The sequence below is a fragment of the Aspergillus clavatus genome, genomic scaffold, assembly GCF_000002715.2.
Source record: "Aspergillus clavatus NRRL 1 1099423829794 genomic scaffold, whole genome shotgun sequence".
NCBI classification, from domain to species: Eukaryota; Fungi; Ascomycota; class Eurotiomycetes; order Eurotiales; family Aspergillaceae; genus Aspergillus; species Aspergillus clavatus.
Window position 1 is genome coordinate 795,736 of NW_001517105.1, and position 11,536 is coordinate 807,271.

General features: G+C 52.0%; 2 protein-coding genes and 1 non-coding gene across 3 annotated transcripts in view, besides 6 other annotated features; 1 reads left to right on the forward strand and 2 right to left on the reverse strand.

The window, feature by feature from the left end:
• Positions 1 to 253: 253 nt before the first annotated feature.
• On the reverse strand, positions 254 to 1,840 carry ACLA_056110 (putative MFS alpha-glucoside transporter; the record flags this gene model as incomplete). The annotated part of the gene is made up of 1 exon (XM_001274988.1): positions 254 to 1,840. The coding sequence occupies one exon, from the start codon at positions 1,838 to 1,840 to the stop codon at positions 254 to 256; it is 1,587 nt and encodes a 528-aa protein (XP_001274989.1).
• A 3,892-nt stretch (positions 1,841 to 5,732) lies between these two features.
• Positions 5,733 to 5,821, forward strand: ACLA_056120. Its single transcript has one exon. It is a non-coding gene; the product is annotated as a tRNA-Pro (tRNA).
• A 1,948-nt stretch (positions 5,822 to 7,769) lies between these two features.
• Positions 7,770 to 8,057: a mobile genetic element.
• Positions 8,051 to 8,554: a mobile genetic element.
• Positions 8,555 to 9,247: 693 nt separating this feature from the next.
• Positions 9,248 to 9,273: a microsatellite.
• Positions 9,248 to 9,274: a microsatellite.
• A 38-nt stretch (positions 9,275 to 9,312) lies between these two features.
• Positions 9,313 to 9,531: a mobile genetic element.
• Positions 9,532 to 9,599: 68 nt separating this feature from the next.
• Positions 9,600 to 9,983: a mobile genetic element.
• A 1,418-nt stretch (positions 9,984 to 11,401) lies between these two features.
• The window catches only part of ACLA_056130 (uncharacterized protein), a gene marked incomplete at both ends in the record, with an annotated part of 215 nt that continues 80 nt past the window's right edge, over positions 11,402 to 11,536 (reverse strand). Inside the window, one exon of the mRNA XM_001274989.1 lies at positions 11,402 to 11,536. This exon is cut by the window's right edge and continues 9 nt beyond it. Within this exon, the coding sequence (XP_001274990.1) occupies positions 11,402 to 11,536 (135 nt within the window).

Consider the following 11,536-nt stretch of genomic DNA (forward strand, 5'->3'; position numbering starts at 1 on the left):
CTTGCCTTTCCTGTCTTTTTTCATCTTGTGCCATTTCTCTCGACTGATCCTTATTTTGCCTTTCTATTTCTCCCTGGCTTTCTCAGCCCATTAAAAGTTGTGCTTCTTCGTTTTCGGCTACATTCATCATTCTCGGGGCTGTAGTCCTGTCTTCTTTCATGTATCACTTTCGGTTGAACTTGACCCGCTGCTATTGTCATTTCGGGAACATGTAACTAGATGCAGTTATGCAATTACATTGAAGATAAGCAGCTTAGGATTCTCTCCCTCCAATGTTTATAGTGACCTTGTAAGCAGAAAACTTCCGACTCGGAACCTTTCTTTCAAACAGGATGTCCAGTTCCTCAAACGTCCGACCGCGAGTTTCTGGTAGACACAGATAACAGTACATGGTACACAGAAAGGGCGTCCCGGCGAAGAGGAACCCCAGCTTCCCTTTCCAGTTCCCTTCGTCCTCGTTCATCGCATAGGGAATGACCACCGCGAAGACCACCGACCACACGTAGCAACTCACATTCGCCAGGGCGATGGTCATCCCGCGCAATTTTGCTGACGAGACCTCCGCCAGCAGCACGTAGCAGAACGGCCCCAGCGTGAGGTCGTAGACGAACGTGCAGAGCAGCATGAGCCCACACTGTGCCCACACCGTGCCTGTTTGCCGCGGCGCCAGATCAACCGCGCCAATGGCCAGCTGGAGGACGGCCAGCGACGCACAGCCGCACAAATACATGGTCCGGCGCCCGATGTACGAGAGCAGGAACCACGAGATGCAGGTGCCGACGAGGCCGATGGCCGTGAGCCCGATGTTCATCGAGAAGGCGTGCGCAGAGTCCAGCCCGGCCAGTTCCATGAAGTGTACCGCATAGTTGATGAAGAACACATTGCCCACGAACGCCTGCATGCTGTACGCCATCATGCAGATCACCAACCGGCGGAGATTGGGACCGCGGAAACAGTCGCGGTACGTGGGGCGGTCGCCCTGGAAGCTCTCTTCCAGCCGCAGCGTCTCGCGGATATGCGCCAGTTTCTGCATGACGTAGATCTCCGCATTCGGGGCGGTTGTGAGGCGCCGCAGGGAGGTGGCCGCGTCGTCTTCTCGGCCCTTCTTGCACAGCCAGTACGGCGGATCGGGGCAGAACCCGATCAGAGCCAGCATGAGCGTCGGCAGGGCCCACTGCGTGGCGATCGGGATCTTGTACGAGAGCGTGCTGTCCATCGATGCAGTGCCCTTGAGGATCCCGGAGGCGATGAGCGAGCCGATGGAGAAGGCGAGATTGGTCATAGTGGCGACGAATCCGCGCAGCACGAGCGGGGTGACCTCGCCGACGTACGCCGAGGCGCAGATCGGATAGAAGGCGATGATGCAGCCATTGACCAGCTCGCCGACGAACAGCTGGGCGGGCGTGTGGCTGAAGAACTGGATGAAGATGAACGCAATGGACAGGCACGAGCAGGCCGCGATCATCACCCGGGGCCCGAAGCGATCGTATGCGAGACCGGACAGCAGAGCTCCCACGACGGCGCCCAGGAGAGTGGCGTAGCTGAAAGCCGACAGCCAGCGGGCGGCGATGAGGTACTTCCCATCGCGCTCGTATCCGTAGGTCTGTTTAAAGACATCGAGTCCGACCAGACTGCGCACGATGCCGCCATCGATGCCTTTGAGCACGGTGGCCAGATTCATAAACATTCCCCAGGCCACGGAGGGCCAGTGTCGTCGCACCGCATCCCAGAACGCTTGCGAGTGTTCCTCCTTGGTGAACTCAAGCGACCGTGGAACGTCTTCGCACGTAGAGGTAGGGATCGCCTGCACCAACGCAGTCTGCTTTTCCGTCATTCCCATCGTTCTGGACGCTCACGACGAGAACATCGTTTCCTGTCGAGGGGGTCTTTTTCTCGGTGTCTAAAGACCGGAACCACACTCGCAAGGTCCTTGTTTCGGCTCTTGGCTCGCGAACCGTCTCCAATCAGCCATTCGGTATTTTGAATCGGAATCCGCTTCTGTTCCATCCAGTCCTCTTGGCAACATCTCCACAAGACCAGTAAGTGAAAGGTCAAGGATGATTTCTATGTATTTAAAGTGAGATATCTAATCTTCTAATATATCTACTTCTGTCTTTAGGGGAAAGGTGTCTCAGGATGGCTTACTTTACTAAGAAGTCCAGATTATAACGCTGTCACTTTCACTAATATTAAAAGCCGCCATAACCAGTTAATCTCAGACTCCTATGCCTAATCTCTTATGACCTTAGCTCGAGACGCAACGTTTGCAACCAGGCAGCTTGAGTGGCCGATGGGCCCAGTGCTTTCTCCAGCCAAAGGCACCAGTCATCATCCCACCGCGAGGCGCAAACGGCCAGACAATACTCCCAGTAACTGAGGTACCAGCCGGACTTCTCCCAGTCCAGCAAAACAACTTTTATTCCTATTCGAATCCGGTCTCGCTCACTTTGCGTTCAATGGTGATGTTTTTTTCTTTGAAAGTCTCTATGGGTAAACGTTGGCGGATGATCATAGAAAACACGCAGTAGACATTGGCGGTAACACTCGTCTCTGAAGGGAGGCCGACTATCATAGGCATATTTTCTCCAGTGAGGCATTCTTGTCCTATTCCACGGCCGAATATGTAGGTATTAAAATTGGTCCGAGGTGGATTCGGTGCAGCATTACGCTTGCCGCTGCCATCTTCAACGGTAAAGCGTGAATCAACGCAATATATACTTTTTCTATACATCTTCAAGCACATACGACCACAGGGTGTGGAGAACAGGGCTTCCCGTCCGCTCAGCCATACTTAAGCCACACGCCGGCCGGTTAGTAGTTGGGTGGGTGACCACCAGCGAATCCCGGCTGTTGTATGTTTTTTATCATTTTTTTTTTGCTTTGATATCTTCTTGCTTGATATGTTGAAACAGTAAAGGCAAGTGGCTTGGGGTGCTTGATCAAGCTTCATGGGCGAAAAATATATTCCTGTAAGTCCTGACTACTTGATTCAGGTCAGGTCCCTCTGGTACATATCATCAGCGGATGAGTTTTTAACGCAGCTGGTCGTCTTTGCATGGGTAAAGTGCTGGTTTGTTGTTTTGTTCGCAGGCCAACTGTGTGACTGCCTTAGCCATTGTATCACTTAGCTAGAAGCTGCCGTGAATGTTGGTGATCTTCTGGAACACTAGCACTGCCAGAGTGACTTCAGCTGATATGGAATTGAGCTTACTTGGTGGTGTTTATATGAGAAAGCCCATTATGTTGTTGCACAGCTCAGAGCATTCCTTTATCAAAGCCACACCATCTTACAAATTCCCGTGGGATGTCCCGTGCGTTGATGCAAGCCATGAATGACAGAAGAATCTATCCTTAGGCTATTTGTTGCGTCTGCAGTCCTTAATGACAGATCTTACAGCACAAGTGGAATGCTTCACTACGGCCTTTCTAAACATATGATGTTCTCATTAGAAATTAGTCTAAACCATATGATCCCTGGCAGGATTGCAGCCGGAAAGGCTTAATGTCACATATTCTTCAGCTAATCAGGTACATGTTCCAGGTTCCGTTCAGTAGCACTTGTGTTCACAGCAAACTTTTCTATATAGACATTATAAATTGGGATGGCAAAAAATAAAAGGTTCCGAGACCATATTATGCCATTAGGTGTCCTATCGAGAACAAAGTTGCTGGGCTTTTATTTGACTCTGCATGGCGAGGGATTTGGCTCGGACATGGGGACGGGAATAGCTTGATTAGAGCATTCTTAGAGACTGGACTCGTTAACATCAGCCAGATATAGAACTCTGGCATCCTGACAAACCCACCAAACTCAGAGTGTTCCAAGTCGTGTAAAAATGTAGGTCGACATCTATCTTCAACTCTAGTAGCAGAACCTGACATACAAGGGCGGCAGCAGAGAGAACACTACCAACTCCTGGATCGATCAAGATATAAAATTATCCCGGGGTACCGATAACAATGGGCACCTCCCTAACAACAGATCTCGTTTCGCATCATAGTTAATGAAATTTGCTGTGACCCGATGGAAAGACCGCGCAGTACATGCGCGTCTGGTGCTTTACAATAAGAGAAGGGCCGAGAAACACTGCGGAACAGATGGGCGTAGATTGATTAAGCTTGAAGTAGTACGTCAGCCAAGGACAGTTCTCAGTTCTCCTGTCTGGCCGAGGTAGGATATTACAAGCACCCCCTCAACCAGGATGCAGGGGCTATGGCTAGTATCCACTATTGTTGTACGATTCGTCGGCTTCTACGGACCTCAACCTTCGCCATCTGCGGCAGCATCCTCAATACACGCGTAGCAAGTGTCAATTCTAGTACACTGGACCTCGGCGCTCCGGCGTGAGATCCCCAGGACGCACGCCTGTGGCGATCTCATTAGCTAGACGCTCAGGAACCGGAAGCTGGAACGATGCCACGGGGTCTTTTTCGGGCTATCCGCTAGCTGGTGAATCTTGTCAACATCGTTGAGAATGCGGCAAGGTGTGACTCAGAACACTGCCAGCCATCAGCTGAGCTGAGTTCGATCTCCTGGGGGCGGGGACGTCTTTAGGTATTTGGTCGGAATTACCATTTGGGAGATGATCTGACGTACGCTTCACAGTTGTCTTCTCTGCCAATAGTTGCTCAAGTCTGTCGTCTCACCTCACTAATGCCAGAATGGAATAGCACCGCTATGATTCGGCCAGAAAACAGGAATTCATTGCAAAGGCATACCGCACGGCTATCAGCAGTGTAGCTGAAGAGGAGGGAGGGTGGGGAATGACATGAGTGGCATAATATCAATTACACCTGGCTTTTCGGTGGAGCTTGATACCAGCCATTGCCGGCTCATAGTATGTAGAACTGCCTAACCGATGAGTTTCCTGCTTCTAAATCTCCCTTCTGTCAAGGAGCATTGCTATACATGGAGTAGATCCACAAACACGCATGAAGCACAGCAAATTCCAAAGTTACGAGAGGATGCAGGAATAAGCTGGAAAACTATATGTATAGGTATCCCGACCTTTTCTGGATATATAGGGAGGTCTCAACGGAAATCCCGAAATGAGCGGGAGAGGGACAAGATACACTTCGTGGATGCACGTAGAATAATCTATAAAAAAAATGATAAAAAACATACAACAGCCGGGATTCGCTGGTGGTCACCCACCCAACTACTAACCGGCCGGCGTGTGGCTTAAGTATGGCTGAGCGGACGGGAAGCCCTGTTCTCCACACCCTGTGGTCGTATGTACTTGTAGGAACAAAAATGTAACTTATATCATATATTTAATTGATTTGAACTACGTGACATGAGATCCATTCACCGCAGGAGGTGATTTAATACTATGGTTATGGAGTGCTATCCCAAGGAAGGATTCAAAATGGTATCCTCAATGATACAGATGAGTAAAGTGTTTCGGTCAGCTAGCGGTCAGGTGATGGTAGGTTCTGGTGGTATACACTGACTCGCTGGTCGGCGGGTGTAGATATATACTATATAGGTATCTCCACTCATGGATCAGCCAGAAATCATGTGAATCGGGGACTACGAACTTGCCGAGAACCGCCCATGGTTTCAGGCACATGCTCACATCATGCATTGGCCGGCGACTGAGCATGTGATCTTTATTCCAGGTCGCAGGCTGGCTGGTGTCAGCTTGGCTGACATGCGATAGGATATCATCTCTACATGACAATCTCTTCATACGCCACAAGTATCATAATTTTGCCAAAAAAACATCGAGGCCCGGGTGGTCTAGTGGTATGATTCTCGCTTAGGGATTAACCCAAGCATATCTGCGAGAGGTCCCGCGTTCGATCCGCGGCTCGGGCCAGTTCCTTTTATTTTTTCCCCAGATCTTCTTATTTGCTCGATCTTTTTTTTTCAGTCTGTGATGACCGTCGTCGTCATGCATGCGAATATCAATATGGCAAATTCTTGCCCCCCCCCCAGCGGACTCATTCGTATTAGCCACTAGCAAGTACGCGGACGCTGAACCCTTCGGGAGAGCGAAGTACTTGTCGAAACCCATTGTCGCAGAAAAGCAATAAACATCCTCGCAACTGGCATGGGGCTGTACAATCTGCACCGTATTAGAGATAATATACCTATTGTCACTGGGTTTCGATGGGTTGCTCACCATTCCGTTAACAGGGAACGCCATTGGAGGTGGCCATTCCTGTACCATTAATTAGTATTTATTCAACAAACAGCAGGCAGAGATTGGAAAACCTCGCCAGCTCCTGGAGCTTCTCAGGAGAACTGGTGGTATCCAAAACAAAATACATGGGCACCATACCTTTTCTCCATAGCCACAACAGAAATTGCATCAGAGGAGGCAAAGTGAACCTGGCTATAAGCCTGTCAAACAGAGGCATCCATCAGGCTGCCTTCAAGCCAGACACTGTTAGAGTTCGATGGCATAGAGATGACTTCCAACACCCCGAGATTTGGGAACTTGTGGGCCACAAGGTTGATTACCTCTCCAGTGATCTCTGGCGTGGAAACATCACTGTCATTCATATTCGGGTCCTACACAACTGCTTCGGATTTGTAGTTCTTGGTGCTATCGGAAAGACCAAGTCCAACTGTGGGGATGCAGTGGCCAGCCCAATATCGGATCTCTTCGTGCTCAACTAGATAGTGAGCTCGTCAATGATCACATGTAATGAGTAGACACTGGGCTGCCTACTTACCACTGAGGCAAAAGACCTACAATGATTTGACCCTATGTCAAATCATGGCCCAGTTCCTATATATATATCTAGATAGCCTAACATCACAGGCGGGAAGAGGCGGCACCGCCAATCTTTGCTCAACTCATTCACATACCAGTACTGGTGGATTGGTTCCAGGAATAATTCGCAGATCAATCATGATAGCTGGGGGTCCATTCTTCATCCTCTAAGGCGCACATCGCCTCCGCCAATGAACAGATCGCCGGCTGCTCCGAACAACAACTTGACGGCAGTGGGCCCTCTGCTCCATACCGGTCCGTACTGGACATTATATTGTCTATCAAAATGTCGTCAGTTAGGGGGACCCACAGAAGCCCGCATCAAAATCCCAGAGGTCGATATTCTTTGTTGTAGGTAGGCCTACCCTACTATCAGTGAGCACCCGCCTGCCAGACGTTTACCGAGGTGAGCATCACACCGCTGGCACCTAGATAGAAATCTAAGCACCCAATTCGGGGGAGAATCGACCCCTATGACAGGTTATGAGCTCTCTTTACCTTCCGTTTTAGGCTATCGTGATACTATCCAGAGACGATATCAACCAATCAGACGCTGGAACGCTGCTCTATGAAGGAGAGCAGAGATGCCTAGCGATTCCGAACGACCTGACACATCAGCAAGCGTAGCAGCCGCGAGAAACGCGGAAAGCATGGAGACCCCATACAACCAAGCCACTGATCTACCCGATGGAGCGCCAGCGCTTGATGGCCCCTGGTTTGACGGTCACGGAAGACGGCATAGTCATGGAATCACCGGCGGAGCAGCGCCGGCAGGCCCGTCGCCTTGCCAGAATCAACCAAAACAAAGAACCGTTCCAGCCGGACCTACCACAGGAGGATGAAGAGGAGGAAGGGGGGGTCACCCCCTTCAGTCGGGCCCTCACGCAGGTGCCTAAGATATCTAAGAACAGGAGCCAGGCCGACAGCGAGTCAGAAGATGAGCTGTCACCATGGGCGGTGCCGCCATGGTGGCCCCCCCCGGAAATCGATATCGACGAGACCAAAGAACTCTCTCTTCTCCACCATCAGATTCACGCGGTGGCATACCCAGAAGCAATCCGGATCTACACCGACGGATCAGGCATTGGCGGCCATGTTGGAACGACGGCGGTATGCCTGGATCCACCAATCCGCTACAAATGGTATCTAGGCGGGACAAATGAACACAACGTGGCCGTCGCGGAAATCGCGGGGCTGGTCCTCGCCCTACGTCTTATTCGATATGAGCTGATCCCAAATGGAGCCATCACTGCGGCCCGCCAAGCCGCGCGGAAACGCATTGAAATATACTCTGACAACCAAGGGGCCCTCCGCACACTAGGGAACCCCCAACAGACGACTGGACAGTATTAATCCGAATCGCTATCGAACTCCTCGACCTACTTAACCCCGTGACGGACATCTCCTTCTATTGGTTGGCTGCCCACTGCGGGGTCCCAGGGAATGAGCTGGCGGATCTGTGTGCCAAGGAAGCAACTGGGTGGCGGGAGGATGGACAGCGGCGGGGCTTGGCCGCAGTCATGATGCCTGACCACCCAACGCGGGGCACCCTGGAAACATGGATCCGCCAGCATACCAAGGACCGCTGGGGGGAGCAGTGGCGGCAGCCAGAACGGGGCAATTCACTCCGCCGCGTCCTTCCAGAGGTCTCGACCCACTCCCTGAGAATCTATGACGGCCTATCCCCCGTGGAACGCAGCGTGCTGGCGCAGATGCAGACGGGTAAGATTGGACCGAATCACTACCTCTCAACTATCAACCGGACTGACGACGCGACATGCCCATGTGGACGGGCTCCCGAGACAATCCACCATGTGTTATTCAACTGCACCCACTACGACGACCTACGCCGGCAGACGTGGACAGATGGGCTCCCCCGCGACATGACAGTGGCCTTGGCGGAGGCAAGGAACGCCAGGCGCGCCGCGCAGTTTATGTTGAACACCGGCCGTCTGACGTACCTGGCGGATGCCACCCAGCCGGGCTGGCTCAAGCCAGGCGCCCCCAGCGACGCCTGACTTAGGGCACCTGCGGACGACGGCTGACTTTCTATTTTCACTATACTCTCTCATTTTTTACACTCCCAGTGGGGGGCGTCAGCGCGCGCGGCCCTGGCCGACAGATATCTGCCGCACCAGGCGCCAACTGGTAACCGCGCGTCGCTGGCGTGCCCCCGACCCTCACGGCTTGGGAATCCGTGGATCTATCCGGAATGGGTGATGACAGCGCGGGGGAAGGGGGACGGTGCCTGGATGAGTGCAGGGGGCACGCGAGGCATAAGGGCAATAAGGGAACCATGACGGTGAAAGGAACCCACTGAGTAGCGGCAGCAGCGGCCGCTGAAGAAGGGATTGAAGGAAGCATGTGTGTGTCTGGGCGCCCTATCCCCCAACCTTGTATATATATATATTCTCGCAGCAGTACGGTCCGAATAGGATGGCTGCCCGCGACGCTGCAGTCAGTATCGCTCATTAGGAGCCTCCGGCGTGGCCCAGCTCGGTGCCGAAACCGAATAAGGAACTAATCAATCAATCAATCAATCAATCAATTCGGACGCCGCTCTTGAAGCCGAAGCCCCCTGGATAAACCAGGCGGAGCAGCCATATGACAGTTGTGGCCATAGCACCGCAGTATACATGCGTCGAAGGTGAAGTAGCCCTGTTCCCCATGTCGAGCCCGCTATCGAACTAAGCGCGGACGTCATATGGGCGCCGTTCTTCCGCAGGCGTTCAGCGTGGGCTGAGCCAGAGAGGTGTTCGTCCAGGTAGACACCCAGATATATCCAGGCTGGACCCCAGCGCCACGGAAGTGAGCTGCCGCATCAAGCGGACCGATCGGCTTCATATACCCGATGTTGTCCGTGCCCGCGCGGGCCATCAGGTCAGCGTTATAGAAGATATAGAGAATCGGGGACAGCGGCGAGCCCTGGAGGATACCTATGTCCACCCGTTGGGTCGACAGGGTGAATTCCGGCAGCACTAGCGACGTGGATCGGTCGCGAAGGAAGCTGCTAAGCCAGTTGACATACCGCGCGGGAATCCGACGTGCGCGGAGATCGTGGAGGGCCCAGTTGTGAGAGACGTTGTCGAAGGCCCCTGAGATGTCAAGAAGTAACGCGAACACCACCTTACCATCTTTCCATCCCACGTAGATGGCCTCCAGCACTGTGGGGAGCGCTGTTTCCGTACCCTGACCCTTACGGCCCCCAAAGTGATTGTCAGGGAGCAGCCGGTGTGTCTCCGCCAGGTAACTAAGCCTGACGCCAACTCAGCCTCTCTCGTTCCTTCCACCTTTGCATACCGCGATTATTGACCTTCATGCCATTTTCTTCCAAGTCCGCTTTGTTTCGCTGCTCGTCAGCTCCTTCAAGAATGTCGCCGGTAGCACCGTCTCAAGCCTCGATATCCGAGGCACATATACTTGTACGAGGTGTCACCAGACAATACAGACCCGGCAATGAAGCCCAACGGAGGCTAGACGAGACCATCAGAACGATCAAGGCCCATCTCCTAAGCCGCCATCGGGAATCCAATCTAGAACTTCAACTCGATCACGAATTGATACAATCTACACAGATCATCCAGCTTCTTGACAAGGCGGGAGTGAGATATTACTTTGACGAAGATACTCTGTTTATTTACGCAATGCCAAGTTCTATCCATGAAAGCTTGGGTTCATTTGCAGTTTCGTGTCTCGATCGACTGAAGAATGAGATCCTTATGCCAGAAGAAGCGAGAAATCTCCGGGCTGGAGTTGCCTCAGTTCGTCTTGACGGCAGAATCAACGGCAATGGCACCAAGCATCAGGCATCAAAAAAGCCCCCCGATCAGTCATTTGTTTTCTCTGACCCACGGACCTGCCGCCGCTACCGTACTGTTATTTTTGAAGCGGGCTTCAATAAAACAAATGACAATATTATAAGGGATATGAAGCAATGGCTCCTACACAGTCGTGGCCGAGTTCAGCTTGTTATCCTGGCAGATCTTAACGAGGATAAGAAACAGCTCTTGAAACAACAGAAGAGCGGCTCCTTTAGAGACCGTGCTGCTAAGATTTTGGAAGACTTCAGTGCCCCGGCTAGAGGACTGAATTATGAGATTGATGATGTAGTGCAAGTAGAGGATTGGGTCGGTCCAATCACCGCCGATTTCGAATTTTGGGTGCTGAAAGACTCCGAACCTTATAGAAGAGGCCGTGCTGAGCGCTGTATTCAGAAGGAAAACCCATATGCCTACCGATGCGCGGTATGCCACGGACGCCACACTGCCGACAGCGCCGAATGCCCTGCCCGACAGGAACATACCCGACAATCAATCAATCAATATTGTATTAACCTGTTGGAGTCTATCTATTGGAATGACTAGCTATACAGGCGCTTCATCAGTTGAAGCAGGAATCTAGTGTCCGTACGCCATCCCATAATCCCAAACGCAGAAAAAGACATAAGAAATATCAAAAAGAGTGATTATCACCACAACCAAAGCGGCCTGCCACTGGACTGTGTGTCTCCTTGCGCCGCCCTCTTGCGTTAAACATCCATCCCTTTCCAATCTATGTAGTTGCTTCCATTTCACATATTTCCGCGCCTAGAGAGACCCTCCCTAGGCAGCTGCTCGATCCATTTAACCATCGTCTTCCACATCTATTCCAAATCCTCGTAGGAGGATTCCACGTTCCTAGTCTGGCTTCGCGGGCTCGCGTAGATCCGCCTCACGGAACTGGCTGAGTAGGCCTGTTTGATGCATGAATTCAGCGATGTAGCAGATCGTCTGCGGGTCAGATATGATAGTGTTGTAGTCTGACAGCTTCCC